Source organism: Sipha flava, unplaced genomic scaffold, assembly GCF_003268045.1.
Source record: "Sipha flava isolate LNK unplaced genomic scaffold, YSA_version1 203_pilon_pilon, whole genome shotgun sequence".
NCBI classification, from domain to species: domain Eukaryota; kingdom Metazoa; phylum Arthropoda; class Insecta; order Hemiptera; family Aphididae; genus Sipha; species Sipha flava.
In genome coordinates this window covers 1,103,522-1,125,110 of record NW_020272799.1, presented here as the reverse complement: position 1 = coordinate 1,125,110, position 21,589 = coordinate 1,103,522, and the positions used below count along the sequence as shown (strand labels likewise).

At 33.8% G+C, this 21,589-nt stretch overlaps 1 protein-coding gene across 1 annotated transcript in view; it reads right to left on the bottom strand.

Annotated features, from left to right (window-relative positions):
• The window catches only part of LOC112682398 (voltage-dependent T-type calcium channel subunit alpha-1H-like), a gene marked incomplete in the record, with an annotated part of 329,779 nt that overhangs the window by 7,531 nt on the left and 300,659 nt on the right, over positions 1–21,589 (bottom strand). The window contains 13 exon segments of the mRNA XM_025552987.1: positions 2,253–2,545; positions 3,490–3,639; positions 4,693–4,823; positions 5,000–5,109; positions 7,997–8,148; positions 8,250–8,442; positions 8,539–8,757; positions 11,194–11,355; positions 11,688–11,837; positions 11,982–12,174; positions 14,800–15,044; positions 20,508–20,637; positions 20,795–20,950. Coding sequence (XP_025408772.1) covers positions 2,253–2,545; positions 3,490–3,639; positions 4,693–4,823; positions 5,000–5,109; positions 7,997–8,148; positions 8,250–8,442; positions 8,539–8,757; positions 11,194–11,355; positions 11,688–11,837; positions 11,982–12,174; positions 14,800–15,044; positions 20,508–20,637; positions 20,795–20,950 — 2,284 coding nt within the window.

Below are 21,589 nucleotides of genomic sequence, written 5' to 3'. Positions count from 1 at the left end.
TGGCAACTACCCATTATGCTAACCTCTAGTTACGGCACTAGTAATCATATTATATTGTAGTTTATTTCTCCAAAAAATCTTCAAATGATGGATGATGGAAACTTCCATATCCATAAAGGTAAATCAGATGCAATCATTTCTTAACATTCAACACGAGGAACAATTGGTTGTTGATTTTTATTTTCAAATATATTTATAATTAATTTTTGTTTAGTTTCAATTATACGTTATTATTGTTATTATTATTTTTTATGCTTTTAATATTTACGCATTTATTCTAGCCTACAAACTATTTAAGTAATTTGATAATTTTGATAACTGGGATAGTTTCAATATGTATTTTAATTTTTACTTTAACGATCGGCTATAGGAAAATATTATGATTTAATAGTTTTACACTTTTAATTTTCTAATATTTACAATAAAATAAACTAAGATCCTATAAAGAAAAAGGTTTTTGCTTGTGTCTCTCTCATAGATCTAAAACTTTAAATTAATCACAGACTCCAAGCTTGGTGCCAATAAGAATCCTTTGAACATTCCTCTATCAGATTTCGAGATGTTAGTTTAATATTTATTCTTAGTATTATTTTAATTATTGTTATTTAGTAGTATAATTAGTATTATTACATTTTTTTTTATATTTTGCTTTATAAAACATTTATAATTTTTGTATTATATTTATTATTGATATTAAGGGTTTTATCTGAAACAATATTTGTATACAATCAAATTGAAAAATACAAATTATAGTTTATAATATTTATATTGATACGAGTAGTATTTAGTGGTATTAAGATATAGTCAAAAGGCCATCAGGCTTTAAAATAATACATAATGCACGAGTCAAACTTTTCATGACGGTAGAAAAGTTCCCGCAAATAATCGATTAGCTCATGGTTTATTGAACCTAATTGATTAATTGATGGTTTATATTCCTCGGAGATTTGAGTTTTGAGTTAAAAACAATATATTTTTTGAAACTAGTATGAGTTATATTCATGGAAATAATTGTATTGCCTGAGGTGATTCAAATCCGAATAAATCAAAACCGATATGACGGATAACGTCGTTCTATCTGTAGAGATTTTGGCCATAAGATTGTTATTTTTTTTCCTATTATACATCCTATTATAGCGGTTTATTTAGATTTTATAACATTTACGTATAATTGTGGCAGTTTCAATCAAATTGCTAGAGAAATTTGAACCATTTCACGAATAATTGTAATTATTATTAATTTAGATTTTCTAAATGCACTTTTAATATTATAATTCAATATGTGCTTATATTTACGGAAAAGTGTTAATTTATAATACTTATAATATATAATATTTGTTTTATATTTAAATAAATTTCTGTGATAAGTCTATTTAATTTGAGTTTAATGCCCTTCAGAGTTGTGAATGACTATAAATTGCATTTGTCAAATAAAATTACAAAATATATCTCACCACATTAAATTTTCTAAAGGTGATTACTTATGTTTATTAACCACTTCTTATATTGTGTTGAAATAAAAAATTATAAAAATAATTTTTATCGATCAAATTATTTTAACGATACTGTCGAATTAAATAGACAAAAGTAGAAAAAATCGAAATATGAATATTTTTTAATATTTTTTATTGGTTTTAATAGCAACTAACTAATATCAAATATTTTCGACTATTAATTCTTATAAAATACCAATCATACATTTCATGAACATTTGAACACATATAGAATAATTTAAAAACTAAATATAAGTAGTAATTTGGCTAATTAGGGTATTTTTATAGTAATTATGGTAAGTACAATTATAAGTAGCAAGAAATAAACTTTTAAACACTATTATAACACTATTATTATTTAATTATCCTCAATAAATATATACAAGAGGGCGTTCGAAATTTTATATTTATTTTAATTTCTGGTATCGGTTTTAAGTGCTATTATAACCACTTTGGTATCATTATTATTAAGTCTAAACTGGAATCCATCATAGGTTATACAAGTTATAAAAATAAAAAGAATTATGAATAAATTTCACCCATTGAATTGTATCATTCACGCGTATATATTTTAATAACTAAAAGCTTTTGACATTTGGAATGTGAATGTTTCGTATCTGAATTCGAGCGGTTGTATGGCGATCGTATTAATCTGTTGACTGAATTAGTTAAATGTATTCAATTAAAGTCGTGATCGATTTTTTATAACCGACGGTCGTTTGAAAATATGCACAAGAGTTTTATAAAATATTTCTTTACCTGTTTGTGGGATTCTTCGAGGTGTTTCATGAGCACCGCGACTACCACGTTGACCAACACGAATTGGGCCATCAACACGAATATGACGAAAAACATCGGAGCAATGCCGGAGGCAACGCAACAGTTTTTCACGCAATCTGCCGCGTCATCGCAGTCCTCGCGAAGGGCGTCCTTCATGATGCCGTTCCAATTGTCACCAGTAGCCACCCGGAAGAGCGTAAGGAATGCCATACCGAAGTTGCCGAAGTGAGCGTGTTCGCCCAGCCCTTGACAAGTGTGTTCGTCACTGCACTCTGTCAACACACACGCCACATACACGTACTTGTTTTTTTAATATCGTTAAGGAATATGGTAGGGAGTTCCATATATTTTTTTTAATATTTTCTTATTACACAGATATAAATATATTGTTTTAATGATTTGTGATATTCTTTATATGGTTGTGATAGGTTTAGGGGTTTGCTGATCGCTCAAAAGGTTTAATCATTTTCAACTTTTAAAATAATAAAACGAACACTCATTAATACAGTAATATCGTTAACCCATTCCTATATACTACCATGCAGTCTCACCTACTTATATTAATAGTCTACATTGGCTTTCAACTACAAATTACGTTATTTTTGCGTAATCTATATGTTGTAACGACAAAAAAAAAAAGTAACAATATTTTATACTTTTCGTATGAAATTATGATTTTCAATTATTCTGATAGTACTCATCTAAATGTCTTTTATGTTGCACTATAAGTTCTAGAAAAATTAATTGTAAAACTATTCGCGTGGGCCAAATTGGTTTTATGTTTGGAAAATGAAAAATTATAATGCCATAGGAAGTTTTACTTCTTGAAAGGTAAAAATCTATGTAGTGGAAAATATAGTTTTATAATATAGTAAAATTTTTTATAATTAATGGTTTTATATAATTTTATCATAAATAAGGGGTCAATCGTGAGTATGATAAAAAAATAACCTTGTTAATGGTGTGAATTCCGGAAAGAAGAAAGTTTATTTTATATTTGCTGACCACAAACCTATCCTTAGCTCCAAGAATGTGGAGCTTGAGCTAATTATTTTAAAGTTATAACTTTTATTTGTGTCGGGAACCATATCATATATTAGTATATTATTTACAATAGTTTTTTTTTATAAAAATTATTAAAGAATGAGAGATTCGGCGGTATAAAAGTACAGTTTCAAAACAGCATTACAATGTTATAATTATTTCTCATGCTTACCAAGTCTTCCGAATAGTTCTACTCCCAGCGCTGCGAATATGAAGAACAATAGGAAAAATAGAAGCCCTAAGTTTCCTACTTGAGGCAACGCTTGCATCACGGTGTCCAGAAGAGCTCTTATTCCCTTGGCCATTTTGAGTAACTTTAAAACTGCGGAGAAAAAAAGTAAAAATTCAACAACAATAATTACTATATACATATATTTACCGCGAAAACTAGAACTACGATGAAGGTATTAATAACGTTCGGTACGATAAACAATTTAGAGTACCGGATACCAACACGTAAACATTATATTATTACGAACTTGAACAAACCACCAGCAGAACGTAGTCCGATATCTAATATCCATAAAATGTTTGCCGATTGTTTATTTCTAGTAATATAAAAACCCCGGGACCTGTATACTTTATTCGGTACACAAACGCCGAAGTTTTAGCTTTGGGCTCGCATTGGTTTAACAACGGCTAGACGGAAGAGTAAACCGGACCAAGTGAAACGAATGGCCGACTACACGCGTTCACTTGGATCCCAAAGGTCCAGTTTCCGTGTCGTCGAAAAGTATTCGAATTCGCAGAGTATATTCCCCGAACGAATTAAACGTATTCGTTAAAATCCTCCACGGTCAATTGTTATACAGTGTTCACGTTTAATAACAATACATATGATCACGTATAATACTCGAGTGCACGAACACAAATTCAGGCATTTACGAATAACGGGCGTTCGGGATTCATTTAATTCTTCCATTGTAGTCGTCTACGCAAAATAAGTAACTTAAACGAACGATTTTAGTTTTCACAACGGAAACACGTCCTCTCATTATCATTATCCATACGAATTGCGAAACTATATCACACACGTACTAATCCACCAACCCACACACACCACACACAGAACATACATTTTTACGTCATATGTATTTGTAATACTACGATATTATGGTCCGTACGGTCAAGTTGGTTCACTAATTGGCTCCAGCATGTACCACATTTGGAGATTAAGAGCTTATAACGTGGCCGCGTGTTCGATTTGTTTTGTTGGGACATCCCCTCACCCCCGCGGAAGAGGAAAATTAATATCCACGAATCGTCCTGAAAACGCGAGTACGCTACTTGCACCTACGTACCCTCTGCGTTTTAAACGTATGCTAAGCACTGGTGCACACTTTTTTAATTATTTATTTATTGATGTATTACTCACCCCTAGCTATCCGCATGACCCTCATCACCCGGATGATGGTCGGATTTATCGGTATGATTTTCGATTCGACTTCTTCCAACGTGATACCCACTATGGACAGTATAACGATGCCGATGTCCAGCAAGTTCCATCTGCAGGGAGAAAAGAAAAATCTATTAACTCCCCGATACGTAATAACAGTGCGTAACGTATTGATGCAGTATTATTATAATTAATATTACAGCGTGCAACGCTGTTGAAAAACGTTCGTTCACTTATATTCCCGTATACACATATTGTATATATATTTTTATATATATATACGTACTTATCCTTTACGTAGAGTTGAATACCTAGAGCCAACATTTTCATCACGCACTCCAATATGAACACGGCGGTGAAAAAATAATTGAAAATTTTCAACGCGTACGTCAACGCCTGTAAAGCAAATAGACCATTGTCGTTTACGGTGATTTTTTTTTTTTTTTTTTTTTTTTTTTTAATCAAGTAGCTCTCACGTTTGCAATAAACAAATACGCGTTTCGAGTGTGTGGAGACAAAATTGAAAAAAAAATCGATCAACGTATATTGTGGATCATAGTACAAGATAAAAGTCGCATAAACTATTGTATATACATTTGAAAATATTAACCAACCCATTTTTTGCAGCGGCGTAAACATAAAAACAACAGTTGAACTTATTTAGCTGGCAGTAGACGAACTCCTTAAATGGTCAACCACGACAGGCTTTAACTTTTCATCATTCAAAACCCAAAGCATCATCTTCCGAAAAAAGCGTAATGAATACTTATACCACATCAATTGTTAATGGATCTTTCAGTGTTCTCCTAGCTCTTGAAAATCCTTACTTCAAAAATGAAATTATGAAATGTGATATAATTCGAGTAAAAAAATTGAATTTCAGTGGGTTTCCTCTTCACTGGCATAACTGGCAACGAAATAGCCGAAAAGGTAGGCAATGAAGCAATATCATCACTTTTTTTTTTTTTTTTATAAGAAATTTACAATCTGTTCTTAACTAGAACAATTAGCAAATGTGCACAGAGTAATTAAATATGAATTATTTGAGAGAAGAAGCCACCCATTAGTGACACTACCTGTTTGAGTTTGTTTTTTTTTTTTTAAGATTTAAGTTAAGTTAATTTTAGAATTAAGATAGGAGGTCATGACACCATCTTCGCTTAAGCCGCCTAGGGGAATTACCTGGGATGGACGAGGTAGATAGTTTTTTAATAAGAGGATTAGAATGAAAAAGTAGTTTGGTGTGAAATCTTTTACAGTAGCATTTTGATGAAGCACTGTTGCTATTTTTAGATCATTATGGAGTGTAAGATTGGTAACAAAGGGAGGGGCATTTGTTATTTTTCTTAGGGAGATGTTTGGATAACTTTGAATTTTTTGTATGTTACATTTTTTTGCACTGCCCCAAAGCTGGAGCCCGTAGGTCCAGATTGGTTTTAGAAGAATTTTATATATTATTCATTTGATGTTTAGGTTAGTGTGTTTGTTTCTGTGTAACAGTTAGTTTAGTGTGCGTAAGCGATTGTTTAATTGTAACTTTTTTGATTTTATGTGTGGGGTCCAAGTTAGATGGTGGTTTAATAGAAGTCCTAGGTATTTTACTGTTTGGGAAGAGGAAATTTGGATTCCGTAGAGATTAACGTTTGGATATGGAGACTTTTTTTTAGAGTGAAAGTAGCGTGAAAGGATTTATCTTGATTGACTTTGAATCTCCAGTTGGTATACCATTTTTCTATAAGATGTAGGTGGTTTTGTACATTTTTAGTAGCTACCAGAGGGTTAGCGTTGATGGAAATTATTGCTTTATCGTCTGCATATTCTGCGATTAGCGTTTGAGGTGTGGTAGGTTGATCTGATTTGTAAATGTTGTAAAGTATCGGGGAAAGCATACCTCCTTGAAGAACACCTGCATTTATAGAGGCTATGCTAGAGACAGAGGAGTCGTAACATATTCGGAAGTTACGGTCTGTTAAGTATGATTTAATGAGCAGGTAGTAGGTTGGGTGTAAGAAATTTTTGAGTTTAAATAGCAGGCCATTATGCCACACCCTATCGAATGCTTGCGATATATCAAGAAAAGCACAGGTGCAATATAATTTTTTGTCTAGGGAGAAGGAAATCGCATCAACAATCCTGTGGACTTGATGGATTGTAGAATGCGATTGATGGAAACCAAATTGATGATCAGGAAGTATTTTGTTTTCACTTATGCTTGGTAAAGTTCCTTTGAGAATTAATTTCTTAAGAATTTTCACGAAAAACGGTAGAAGACTTATAGGTCTGTAAGACGGAACTAAGTATGGGAGTTCGTTGGGTTTTAGAAAAAAGATAATAGATGAGAATTTCCAAACAGTTGGGAAATAAGAGAGTCTTAATATAGCATTATAAATATAAGTGAGGTGAACTATGGCTTTTGTTGGAAGATGCTTACTAACTTCAGCGGTGATTAAGTCATAGTCCGGAGATTTTTGATTAGGATATTTTTGAATAATATACTTGACATCATTTGGTGAAAAACGTTTGACAGGAGTAGAAAGTAGAAGAGGAGCGTCTAGAAACTGGTTTAATGAGTTGATAATGTCATAAATTATTATTTTTTCATGGGGTTGGAATGTATTATGTAGATGGGTTTTGAATAATTCTGCTTTATCTGAGTCTTTAGTAGCATAAGTGCCGTTATCTTTTTTGATGGGAATATTAGTGGATTTATAATTAAGAGCTTGTTTGGTAGCCTTCCAAAGACTTTTGTCTTTATTTAAAAGATTAGATAAGTGATTTTCAAATGATGCTAGTTTGTGTTTAATGAAATTTTTTTTTAGTTTATTTACCAACTTATTGTATTTGTGTTTATCCGACGGAAGTCTAGTTCGCTAATATTGAACTCTTGATCTAATATAAGTATAGAAGAGTACACATCACACTCTTCACAAGCACAAACGACTATAAGGTGAGTGACGAATAAGGAGTGTATAAATAAATAACATGTACCCATAACACGGACATGGTTTGTCCGCACGTAAACGGTTTTTTTTTATTTTTTTATTTTTTTTTAACGTTTTCACGTGGTAGAGGAAACTTTTAGAAGGCGCTTTAACTAGAAAAAAATGACAAGAAGATAAGTAAAAAAAACGTTTCGCCTCGCTCGGAGTTTAAAATTAAAAATACCGAAACCTGCGACAGTGCGAATGAGTGCATTGCAAGAGAAACATCGACGGATTTGTCCCGTGAAAGGTCATAATCTTGTAGTAGCTGTAATAGTAGTACCGACCGGGGCCAAACTTACTTTGGGCATCATGTAGAATTCCAGTGCCATCGTGACCACATTGAGACCAATGACGGCGGCGATCGCCAAGTCGAAATACTTGGACGTGACCACACTGTGCACCAATAACCTGGCACTGCTGTAGTCCCTGTAGTACGGCGGCTCGTGCATTTCTAATAGAAACAACGTATGTTTTAAAAAAGTCCCGTTGTAGTTGTTATTACTGTTATTATCGTTATTATAATTCTGTGACAGGATTTCCCCGGTCACTTACTTCTTCGTTTTTTTTCCATCTGCTTGGCCCTTTTAGCCAGCCGTCGGACGCGCTCTTCTTTTTCTTGTTCTTCCCGGCACCGATGAAAGTTTTCCACCACTACGCCGACGAACATGTTGAGTACGAAAAAACCGACTAGCAGTATGAACGATATGAAGTACAACAGCCGCCATTCAGAGTAGTTCTCTATGGGCTGAGGAGAGGTGGAAAGAAAAAAAAAATGATAAAAATAAACCATCGCTAAAATATTACGACAGCCGGCGCTACGGAATGATTTATCTGTGTTTACCTGTTGATCAACTCCCACGGCGTCGAGCCCCGTGTACATGATATTCACCCACCCGTCCCTTGACGATAGCACGAACAAAGACATCAATGCTTTACCCAGATCATCGAAATTGTACTTCTGGTTGACCCATGCGTTCTTCTTGTCGGCCAGGCATTCCTTTTTGTCGCGCACGTGTTTGATATTGGGACCCTCGCAGTGGAAAAACGTACCTTTGAAAAGCTGTTAACACGGAAACCAAACGTTCTAAAACCGTTCTTGTTTTTTGTTATTATCACCATCATTTTTTGCAAAATTTTTCCCCTCGCCTGTAGTTGTAATTATAAATCCATTATGTGTTGCAATGCGTTTATATCCATGAAACGCTACACCTACTCTTTTGGATCGGAACTGCGTCATAGTAATTATTTCACCCCATTTAACGAGCAATTAAAATGTAATAGCATTACCGCTCGACGGATATTTTGAATTAAGAGACGAACGATAATGAACATGTGCAGCACTTAGTCGATATTGAGTACTTACTGTGCTAAAGGTTGACCTCAACACCGCTGTGTGAGCATTTACACGATCATGAGTATGCGCTATTGAATGAAAGCGCAAATTATTAGTTTGCCAATTATTTTTATTAATTTTGAATGCAACGGCTTTTGATTTAACTTAAAATCAGAATTATTTAATTCAATAAGTTTTGGATATCGAAAAATTGTTGAGGTGTAAGAAAATAATTTGTTTATTATCATAAGGTATGCGAACGATCGGTGCTTTATGAAATTATAAAAAAAATAAATAAAAACAACGTCTATATTCACTTTGATGGTTATATTTTCAGTAAAATAGTAAAAATTGATTACGAACACTCAGTGAAGCGTTTTTTTCCTCAATTTGAAATTATAATTAATAGTTACGAATATGGTAAAACTGTATTTAGAAATAATGTAACAAGCAATTCGGAAACTTTTAATTGTTGGTAAAATTGATGGAAAAACTAGAATATATATATATATGTATGATATACATTTCATAAAATGAGTTTCTTAATTATATTTACAATTATTTAATAATAAATCATTAAATAGTGTTTAGCAGTCGAACTAACAGTAAGTAATTATTTACTAGTGTATAGAGATTAAGAGAATATAATTTAGTCTTAATTGTACTAGGATTTTACTTGTATTTGTCTTTAATATTAATTAAACGCAATATTTCAAACGAAACATTTCGATTGAGCTCAAATTCGACTGTTGATCGAGACTAAGCAACACGACGGGGAGTCAAATAATTCTTGAAACGTTAGTATAATATGGATTCGTCAAAACTAAATCTAATAAAAAAAAAAAAAGCGTCTAGTCGTACAAGTAGTAGTTTTTCAGACGATCCCATATTGTAATCTGATGAACGTTAAACGCGGAATGCACTGAACGCATTGTACTTAGTGTAATTTCACGCCGATAAACTTGTTAGGGTTGTGTAACGATTGCACTAATGTGACGTACAACAGGTATTATGGATTTGAAAATATAATATTGTTTAATGCAATGCAATCACTATACTGGGGGGCCTACGCACTGAAACTTATATGCGAACACGGAGCTCGCGTGCATAGCGGTTACATGTCACTCATCGAGCGGTTAACAGTGAAACACTTGAAGCCAGAAGGAATATTACTATTATTGGGTATGGCTGCACGAGTGCACGAGCACACGCGGCTAGGGATGGCAAAAAATCGTTAACCATCGATATTTCGTAATTTCGATACAACGCATACCCAATATCGATACCACGATATATCGTCCTCTATAATATATCGATGTATATTGGAACATTTTTCCAATATTAAAAAAGTTTATAGACTTGCACTTAGAACATATAATATATGTAAATTGTAAATTGTTATAAATTGTATTAAAATAACTTATTATATTATAATAGTTTATTTTAATACAATTTATAACCACAATCCGTAGGCCGAGGCCGTAACTTGTAATCGATACTTACTGCAGGAGCAATGATAAATAAATCAAAACATATATATTTAACAACATTATAAAATATTTTATAAAACCAGAATAATATTAATAAATTTAAATTGCAATTTTTATATGTAGCAGTACACGCCTAGAAAATTATAATTAAAAATAATTTTATCTATATTATTAATATAAGAGTATTAATATTTATATATTACATCCCAAATAATTTATAATAGTATGTAATAATATCTATTGGTGATTTCCCGAAGATTAATCACATTAAAATATCGTTAGACACAATAATATCGAGACGATATATTGACATCATGTATCGATATTTTCGATATATCGTTGTCATCCTTATACGCGGCTGCTAACCAAAGTAGAACGCGAGCATGTACTTAACGTCCGATTTGATTTAGATTTGATAATAGGTTCGAACCGAAGTTAATTAAAATGACTACGAAATTACGTCAGATTATCTGGCGGTGTTGAATTATTTTCGAGCACATGTTTGCTAATTAGATATTTCGACGTTGTTGAATATACATCAATGCAAAACACACGCGTTTGACGTGTCATCAAACAGGTTTTGCGCACAGACAAAACGTGTAAAGAACAAAAATGTCCCATAATATTATATGACGTATTGTATAGTATTTTGTGAGATGTTATTTACACTTACTTGAACACCTAAAATACCAAAAATAATGAAAAACGTGCAACATATCAGTACGATGTTGCCTATGGGCCGCAGCGACGACAGCAACGTCTGCACGACCAGTTTCAAACCCGGGGCTCGGTTGATCACTCTCAACGGCCTCAGCGATCTGAGCAGTCTGAAAACCTGCGAACGCCATACAACGGCGGTGTATTATTTTCGTGAACACAGGACCGTACGTGCATTGCACTGCACGCGATACTGCATGACGTATAGTACAATTTGAATACGTTTACGAGGCCACTCGGACGTAAGCATAATATTTTGTAACAACACGTTAAACATTGTACTCGTATACAGGGCGGGACACAGATAGACGTGTAGCTTTCAATTGTTTTAACGCGTTTTAAGTGCGCGGCGATGAACGTTATTTGCGTACAGACTTTATGGATCGACAGGACTTTGTCCACGGTCCCGTAATGTTTACGAGTATGATGCGTATACAACAAATTGCTTACCCTTAGTATTCCGAATATTTTTGGGCTACTCTCGGAGATCAACGACATGAGCAGATCTATAATGGACACGACCACCAGCAATCCGTCCATAATGTTCCAGCCGGACTTGAAGTATGGTTCGGTGCCGTAGAACATGCCGGCGGCGACGACCTGTTTGCGATGGGTCGTTAAGATTTGTACAGCGAAAAACGAAGAGGAGTGAGGAAGGACACATGGAAACTACGTGCGCGTTGTAGCGAGATTGAGCGGATAAAAGAAGAAAATAAAGTGCTATAAAGTATAATGCAATTTTACTTTGACAAACATCTCGAGCGCGAACACCACGGTGAAGACGTAATTGGCCGTTCCCAAAAACACTCTCTCAGTGCTGTCTGGCGGGATGTTAGGTCTCTCCATGGCCAGCGTGATGCAGTTGAGCGCTATGAACATGAGCACCAAGTTGTCGAACCATTTTTGTTTGATGAACTTTCCGCACGATTGTCTGAAACTTGATTACACACGCGTCGGGAATGAACAAGGATGTACTCGTAATGTGTATAAACCGTAATAAGTTATTGCCCGTCACAGCATGAGCGACGGGACTAACTGGATCTGCTGCAGTACGTAATATACAGTTTTTCGTATTATGTGATTTTCATGTGTGTATACCATGTAAAATTGTGCTTGTGTGTGTGTATTCGCGTTAACAAAGCGCACACTGACACGTGTACTTCCACAAACTCGTCGATGTACGTATACGTGTAATGTATGTATTAAATGTATGAAAATGCGGGTTTTGTTCGTGCACGGAACTCGACTAATGATGTTCGTGTGCGATTTGAGTTATGTGCGATTATACAAATCGTATTGGGTCTCGTATGTGTACATTTCAATCGGATTCCGCGAAATCCAAAATATAGATAATTTTAAGTACAAACCTCGGTATATAGTAATGATTAACGTACACACGCACACATGTGTTTGAGCGATGGGTATTTTTTAAATACTTCGCATCAGGTAGAGGAGCTGGGTAGGCAGATCGCTGCGTAATATTATGAATATTAAGTATAGAATTTTTCACTCGCGCGTAACGATTACACATAACACTTTCACCACGTTATGTTGTATTATGCAAACTCATTTCCTCCACGAACTGTCCATCGTGCAAGGAAGTTTGGAAAAGTAGGAAGGCCGAAAGAGGGTGGTTGTGTGGAGAAGTACGCAGTAAGGTTTACAGTGTCTGTACTTTGCTCCGGTGAAATTACAAACGCACAACAATCGGACGTCGGAAAATTTCCGCGTAAAAGGAAGATAATAATTCTCTTACGGACAAATAATCTCGTGGAAATCGTTGGTCTTTATTCGGGCCACATTCTATGAGCATCTGCCGGCCGACGACAACCATGTTGTGGTCACCTTAACAACCGAAATAATATATTATCACCGTCAGTAGTGTAGTTAGGGGAGAGGAGGTTAACGGGTAGTAACCCGTATCAAAATGTCTCTCTTATTTTATAAAATATACAATAACTTTAAAACATAGGCATGGTATAATGTTGTTATATAATGTCATCATTAAATTGTTATGGGCTATCATATATCATATAATATATAATAAATATCTTTTTAATAATTGATATATTTTAATACGGGATATGTATGATCATTTAATAATCGATATATTTAAATTTAAAACAAAACTAAAAGACACTGTAAAGACAATGTAATATCATATCCTTTTATTATAATTATATACGGGTCTATATAACAAGAAAAACTATGTATGAATTAAATCAGGAATACTATGAATTAAAAATGTGGGTATTACAAGGGCAACGACACACAAATAGCAGGTGCAAAGACCTCAGAAATATGAGCCTACATTTCCTGAAAATCACAGAATAACTAGATCAATGACTTCAATCAAGCAATATAAAAGAGGGACCGAAATGACCACAATTCAGATGAGTTCTAGTCACGGAACTGCAAGCAACTTCACGTCACTCTATATTAAAATTTGTTAAACACTTTGAATGTTAAAATAAATGTAAAAAGTTAAAGTCTTATATCTTATTAATTAAATTTAAATACATCATCGACTGCACTACTTGGAATCGAGTCGGTGGCAAGAAACAAAACAGTTTTCATAGTTACAATGAACTAAATGACAACATATTTTACATATTTTAAATTATGTTTCATCAAATTATTAAAATAAAAAAGTTGTAACTCATGTGGGAGAGAATTTCAAATTTAAATTCAACTACCCCTCCCAAATTATTTTTCTGGCGACGCCACTGATCACCATCATCATTATTATCGTTATTACTGTTATTTCGCTGTTCTATTTTGTCGCGGTATGACGATACGTTCGAAATTAAAAATGTGCAAATAATAATACCTATTAAACGAATGTCGAGATGGATTAAGGAGGTTCGCGTGTGCAGGAGCGTACAAAACACACCGCACCGAGTATAAATTCTATATGATTTATATTCAATGATATCACATATATATATATGTGTATGAAATAACGTACGAGCACCGTGTACGCGCGTATTATATTATTAAATTATACTACCGCTGTGTTCGCTATCTCGTACAAAAGGGTAAAAAGTAAAAAGAAAAAGAGAGGGATGTGTGCAGAAAGAATAGTTCTCAAGTCTTTTCAGAATGTATTTTTTTTAATTGGCCGTATATCACGGGCCACGCTGTAAAGGTAGCTTTCGTGTAAAATAATGAATAATCATATAACGATGAAAATAACAGTAAAATAATCACGAATACATCTCCACGGTTACTTATTAGGCGGATTCGTAGAAAATTATTGCGACTTAACCTATTACGAATCGCAAAGTTTTTTTTTGTAACTCTTCAAAAATGATCGTAGAGTTATTATATTGTTTTTATAGATGTATAATTGTGTGTATTATAATAAGTAGGTTCGTATGATTTGTAGAACAGACATCGATCGGTTTTATCGTTGTTTTGATGACCCTTCATCAATACTACCTACCACTTGCAACTGTCAGGTCGAGAAACATCGTTATTGAGAGGTACGTCTCACGGGCACATAATGCGCATTACGCAAGAGTACAAAAACACTTAAGCACACATTTCGTTTCCGACTTACCCGTGTTCCAGCGGAAATATGTACAGCGAGTACTCGGCCCGGTCTTTGAGCCAACCCTTCTCCTCGAAGAAATAGAAAACCTTGCGCACGTGCGCCTTGGTCGTGCCGGAGTCCAGGTCGCAGTCGCAACACGGCTCGGAAGTCTTTTCCTCCGCGGCCCCGACGCATGCCTCGGACTCGCATGGCTGACAGCAATTGTACTGACAACCGGTCGACGGCGTGACTCCGTAGTTCCCCGTGTTGTTCTGGAACGTTATAAACGCGGGCGTGTTTTAGACGTATTGGAGAAACATGAGAACGATAGACGGAGGACGGTTATAAGATCGGAGTGAGGATAAATTAACTGTTCGAGCCGTACGAGAAAAGAGGTCATGTGTTTGAAAAAAAAAAAAAAAAAAATAGTAAATTTAAAGAATGAAGGAATTAATGGAAAATGATATTTTTATAAATTATTAAATATTCCACTGTATAAATTAATTTTTTAAAACTTATTAAGAATATGTAAAATATTGTTAAAATTTATTCTAATAAATCCATAAACTAAATATAGTTTTATAGATGATAAAAGAAAAAACCGTATATAAATCTGTGTATACTTATGAAAAAAAAAACTATAAGAAATTATGAATCAACTAAACAAAGTTTAGCCATGCCGATTTGCACTCGAAGTTTGAATTAGTTGACTAACTCAAGAATGTTGTAATTACGAGTATTTGATAGGTATGTGCAATGTACAAATACGTAAAGTATAAAATTAAATGTGAATGATTATTTTATTATTTTTACCAACGAAAACGGTGTAATTTCTTCTATATACAATGTACTGTACGCAATATTATGTATATATTGTTTTCACAAAAATAATATTTCGAACAAATAATTTTTGAACACATGATTTCTTAACAACAGTATCATCAAGCGTGTGTATAAATCTTCCATGTCGTCTAATAGGAAATGCTCTTGATTTAAATAGGATTTTATCATAATTAGATTAGTTTCAGGTGTCTAATAGTTAAAAAACTATGAAATCTCTTTTTTTGTAGTTGCATAATCAGTACATTATAATGTACTCAAGCCCAGTGGCTTATTTAAGATCTATTTTAATGTGATTTCTACAAACCATATGTTATGTATAGAGACGAATTAAAAAAAAAATTGTTCTTTAAAATTACAAAATGTCAAGTTTGCGTATCACATGCGTGCAATATATATTTCTTAAACCATGCGACTACGAAAATGATTTAAATTTCGGCACGTTTTAGGACACGTCATGTACCATTGGTTTAATACTATTCAATTATACAGAACACAACGTGCAGTGCATAACATATCCGGAAATCCTTCTCCATGAGTAGTAATGAGAATCACGCCATAACGTTTGCATAAGGTGGTTCGGTCGAAGATTAACTCAACATAACCACAACTAAGCGTATGTCCGGAAAAACATTTCGAGGAAAAATTTTAAATTTTTCCAACGGCCGCGTCAATACGATAGCGGCAATATTTTATTTTTAACAAGCAACAATGGCGATAGAAAATTCGATTTCGTTTCCTTTTCCGCGTGTTTCTTACGCGGACAAGAACCGGATAGTCGAATGAGTGTGCAAATATGAATTTAATCAAACCTTCGATGAGAGTCGAGCCCTCCGAAACCCTCACTTGCATACGCGCGTCCGACCATAACTTATTGGTGGTACGGGTGGGCGCGTACAAGCGTTGCTCCTAGTTCAATTGGTTTATGAGTAACGGTTATACATATTTAAATCGCGCGGTTGCATCGGCAGTCGCATCACGGACAATCATCGTCTGACACGCGTTTCGTAGGCAGGGCCGGCAAGAACTTTTGAAGACCACGGGTCTGATCGGTTCCAGGCCTCTTTTGCTTACATTTGGTTGGCTATGATATAGTACATACTTAAACATAATACATTATATGAAAAGATGAAACGACGGTTCCTCTCGGAGGTATGATCCCCGGAGCTTTAGCCCTCCATGTCCCTGTTCGTAGGCACGTGAGATGATATTACGCAGAGGTTTTTAGCCAGTGTGCCGTGAGAGCCCATGAAGTGTACCACGATAAATCTATAAATTGTTTTATAATCATTTATTTATCAGTATTATTATCGATATTTGATGAAAACTGATCGAACTAATCGTAGATACATATAATATTATTTATTGTGCGTATTCTCGTCACAGCCATCTCGATCGATCGATTGTATTAATAACATATTGCACAATGATTAACCCTCTAATAGAGTAGACTGTAAACTGTCCGTGTACAATACATAGATATATAAAATATGGTTTACGTATTATATGGATTAGTGTGCAATAGAAATTTTGTTGAAGATGAAGTATACCGCATTGTTAAAATGGTTGAAAACCACTGATATAACAACTACGATTGACAACAAAAGTTTCATTTCATCTATAGTTGAAGCTATCCGAGAAAAATATATGAGATTCAAGGAAAACATATTCATTTGGACTAATATACCACAGTAAAAAATAAAAATAAAATTTATATTTATGTATACATTATGATTTATTAAATATTCCTACACTTTTTTTGAAAAAAGGAACCAAAATCATTCTATGTTCCCCCTTGAAATTCAGGTATGCCTATGGATTTATTTTATAATATCGTATCATTATTCTTTTATCCTAAATAGCGTTCATTAAACCTTATTGCTATTGTTATAACCATTTATTTTTTTGCGGGTATACTTTTTAGCATATGTCATACCTTAGCGTAAGATTACTTATCAAGATTACTTATTAGAGTTTAAGTTAAGTTTATTTCGTATTTTATAAGTAATCGCTCTTATCATTCAACAATTTATTTCTGATAATCAAATTATTCGACTAAGCAACGTTGACGTACAACTTCGCCGTCGTGTCATAATACTATGATCTGGTGTAATCGTTGAAATTCAAAACATCAGTATTCCGTGGTGAGATGCCAAATCGGCAAAGGCTATCCGCGTCTTTACGAGGCCAAAATGATAATACGAAAGGCATACGAATATATTTCATATAAAACATCAACCACGGAATTGTATTTCTATCGCGGCGCCGTACCCACAGATTTCTTTTATAAAAATCTTTATGCGGTCGACATGTTTCTTAGATAACGGCGAAGATGTAGATGCGAAATTTACATTCTTTCAATATCGCTGTCGGGAATATGAATTTCAGCAGTTCACCGAGCAGCTTAGCGGGAGCACCGTAGTAGTTCGCGGGATTATACTTACAATCACACGATATTTTGCATAAACACAAAAGCCCGGATGCCACCAATGGGTCGCCCCTTCGTTGCTACACGTCCTAGATATCTATCGCTTCACGTTTGAATAAAACGCGTTTTTACGTACGAGCAAAGGCGTTTAGAGTGAAAGAATTTAAGATGAACCGTGAAATATTCTCCGTTAAGGAAGCACAAATATCCGCGATCCATAACGTTCGAATTAGTTTCGAGTGAAAATTACTATCCAGGTGATATTACGACAGCGCGCTGAAAACTATATCCATTCGCATGGGCTACGAAAACACGATTACCATAATTGGGATGACTGCTTCCGAGGACCATAATTATTTTCATTCTACGAGCGTTCGGAACCGTTAACGTCCGACTATGAATATTTACCAAAATAACATCGAGTAAAGTTTTTAATTTTCATTTGCATATAATTCAAATGAGTATACTCGTAAGTTCATATATTTCTTTTATTTTAAAAGTATTTCTAATTTCTTATCATTATATTTGCTTTATGTCATCCTTTAATGGTTTCTATATTTGTAAACATCTCAAATTTCTAACTACTGGATTTTATACATAAAAAATAATTATCATTTTTTTATCTTATTACAGTAAATTTTCATTGTTGTGAAACATGTTATATTTATAGCACTAGCATCAACATGGTCGATAGTCATCCTTAATGAATTTTATTATTTCGTGGTAATTTATGGTTTTATCAGCAACATTAGTACAGTTGGAATAATATTCAAAATATTATTTTATGGTTTGTTAAGTTTACGATCTCTAATATCAAATAAATTGAATTAATAAAATAACTAAATTAATTTAATTGTTAATTATTATTAATTGAATAACTGCAACATTTTCGAATAATTATGTATCAAACGATAAACAAATAAAAATAAAAAATTAATTAATTAAAAAATAAATAAATAACCAAAATACAACCATTATAGGTATCCTACAATTAAATCTTATTTTTTATCAATTTATCATTTTGGCTTTCAGGATGTTATTTTGAGTGCACATGTTTATGTTTTGTATTAATAATAAAAAGTTGGGTTTAGTCTAGAAGTCACAAGTTTGAACACGGTTAATAAACACATAAATATGGTCATTTTATTAAGATAAAACTTCATTGAAATCAGATGCACAAGGAATACAAAAACTAAATTATAGCTTAGGTTAGGCACCTTTGCTCGACAAATGATAAAAAGAAAGCACTTTCGACGAAAGCATTAAATCGGACTAGAGAATTGAGTTAATTTGTCGTATTTTATAAGACGGCGTAGCACAATCGACCGTGTCACGAGCAGTGCAGTGCATTCGTTAAATTAAAAGATTCAGCGTATAATATAATGATATTAAAATTATGGGACAGAGGAAAAAATGCCGTAGGCAGGTCGTTCGACATAATAACATGTCCATTTAGCCGACAGCTTGACATATTATTGTATTCTTTTCTCTGCTCTGCGTTCATTAACATAAAATATCAACTATAATATTTGTTATTAATCATTTTAAATTTTTTTTCCGCCTTCGTGGCATCGCGTCCCGCTTGATGAGTAGCTATCAATAAACATTATCATACCGTTCCGGTTGGAATTATTATGTAGTCGAGTCGACGTTTACACCGGCTACAAGATATAATGTAGACAATTATTAAGCTTTTGCAACGGTGTAGCGCTTCGTGTAGTGTTTATGTAAATTACTATTATTAATCGGTAAACGAAACAACAGCCGACGGCATGAAACATACGGCTGCAGTTAACTGTTAAACAATATTATGTTCAGCGAATGTTAATTTTCGATAGCGTTTTAGAAGTTTTTGCGTGCTGAAATGTGAACGGTTGTACGAAACGAAATCGTTTGCGCGACCCCCACGTTCAGATATACCGCTTCGTATAAGTCGAGAACGTTTAACTATCAACGTTTTCCCGTCCCTAGAACCGTCTACGATTATAGACCAAACGAACGTTCGATGTAGTTCATAACAAACGGTTCGACGATAAGGACGCATCCAAGTACACGAAATAAATATTTCCACGAAGAATTATTCTTAGATTGTTGTTATATACGAGTATATTCAATAAAGACATCGAGTTGAGAAATAATTGTGTTTTTATTTATTTTCTTTAATTTTGTTGTTTTAATGATTATTTGAGATCCACATAACGAAGTTAAACGTTTACTGTTGATGACTGTATGTGGACTGGGTGAGATCAATCTCAAATCTATGTTATAAGTTATGTGTTACAGCAATATATTTTTTAAAACGTAGTTGGATCGTGAGGACAATATAACGCTGTTGTTTTTCAAAAACGTTGTACGGCCAACGAATGCTCGGCGCAATGCCGGTCGATAAGACAACGGACAGGGTTAAATGACCATTTTCAACACGTTGTTGGAAAAGTTTAAACGTTACGAAAAAGTATTTAAATACCTGCTGTACGGCCGACGGAGATCTCTCAACACCGTTGTACTCGGCCAATACATTGTTGGTCGCGCGGTAATTCAACGATGGACTTATGGAAACGCCGCCGTTGCACTGAGAATGGTCCGGCGGCACGCTGCTGAAGGATGTTGAAAAACACAAAAAAAAAATAGTGGTAACATATAACGATTATTATAACTATTTTATAAATCTATTATTATAACTATGCACTAAAAATAGTGTTCCGACCGGGTAACGGATTTAGATGGTTTTTTTTATTTTTATTTTATACATACCCGGCAGCGTTTCCTAAATGACCATTGTTGTTCCAAACCAGAGCCCCTTGGTCGTCATCATTGCCATCCGCATTACTAAACTTTGACTTTCGCCTTGACGAGGGTCTCGAAATTTTCCACGAATATCGCCTTTGAAGTTTTTCACCGTTTTCACCGCTGCAAATATTTTTATTTTTTCTTTATTTGTTTTTTTTGTTTGTGAATAATAATCTCCTAGTTCTTCCCGGTTCGCTCAATGTCATTATTGGAATAGGTATGTATTATTGTAATGTACACATAACATCACACGTGTCAAAGGAGATTAAATATTATGTGATGAAAAAATAAATATAATACAGGTATCCACATCGAAAAATATGAAGTCTTATGATCGTCGATAGGTATTTTTTGCATAGATTTGTAATGGTGGAAAAAATCAACTTTATTTAAGACAAACATAGGAAAATAGTAGTATAAACATTTTACGAACACCGAAATACGTTAACGTAGGATTTTTGCTATAAGTAATTTTTTCAAACATGAATACTTGATGATAGCAGACAACGAGTCGAAAGAAAATTTTCAAATGCACCGAAAGTATCTCTGAATGTAATTTACTTAAAAATGTTTAAGGTTTTTCAATGGGTATAGTAATTTTGTATTGTCCATTGTTTTTAGAACGTAACTCTTTAGGTATCCTATTCATCATAAAAAAAAAATCCTTTTTGTATAAAATATCACCCGGGCATAAAGTAGGGTTTCCAAGGCTAAACTTTTCAGTTTTAAATAAAATTTCAAAGATGAAAACTTAAAATG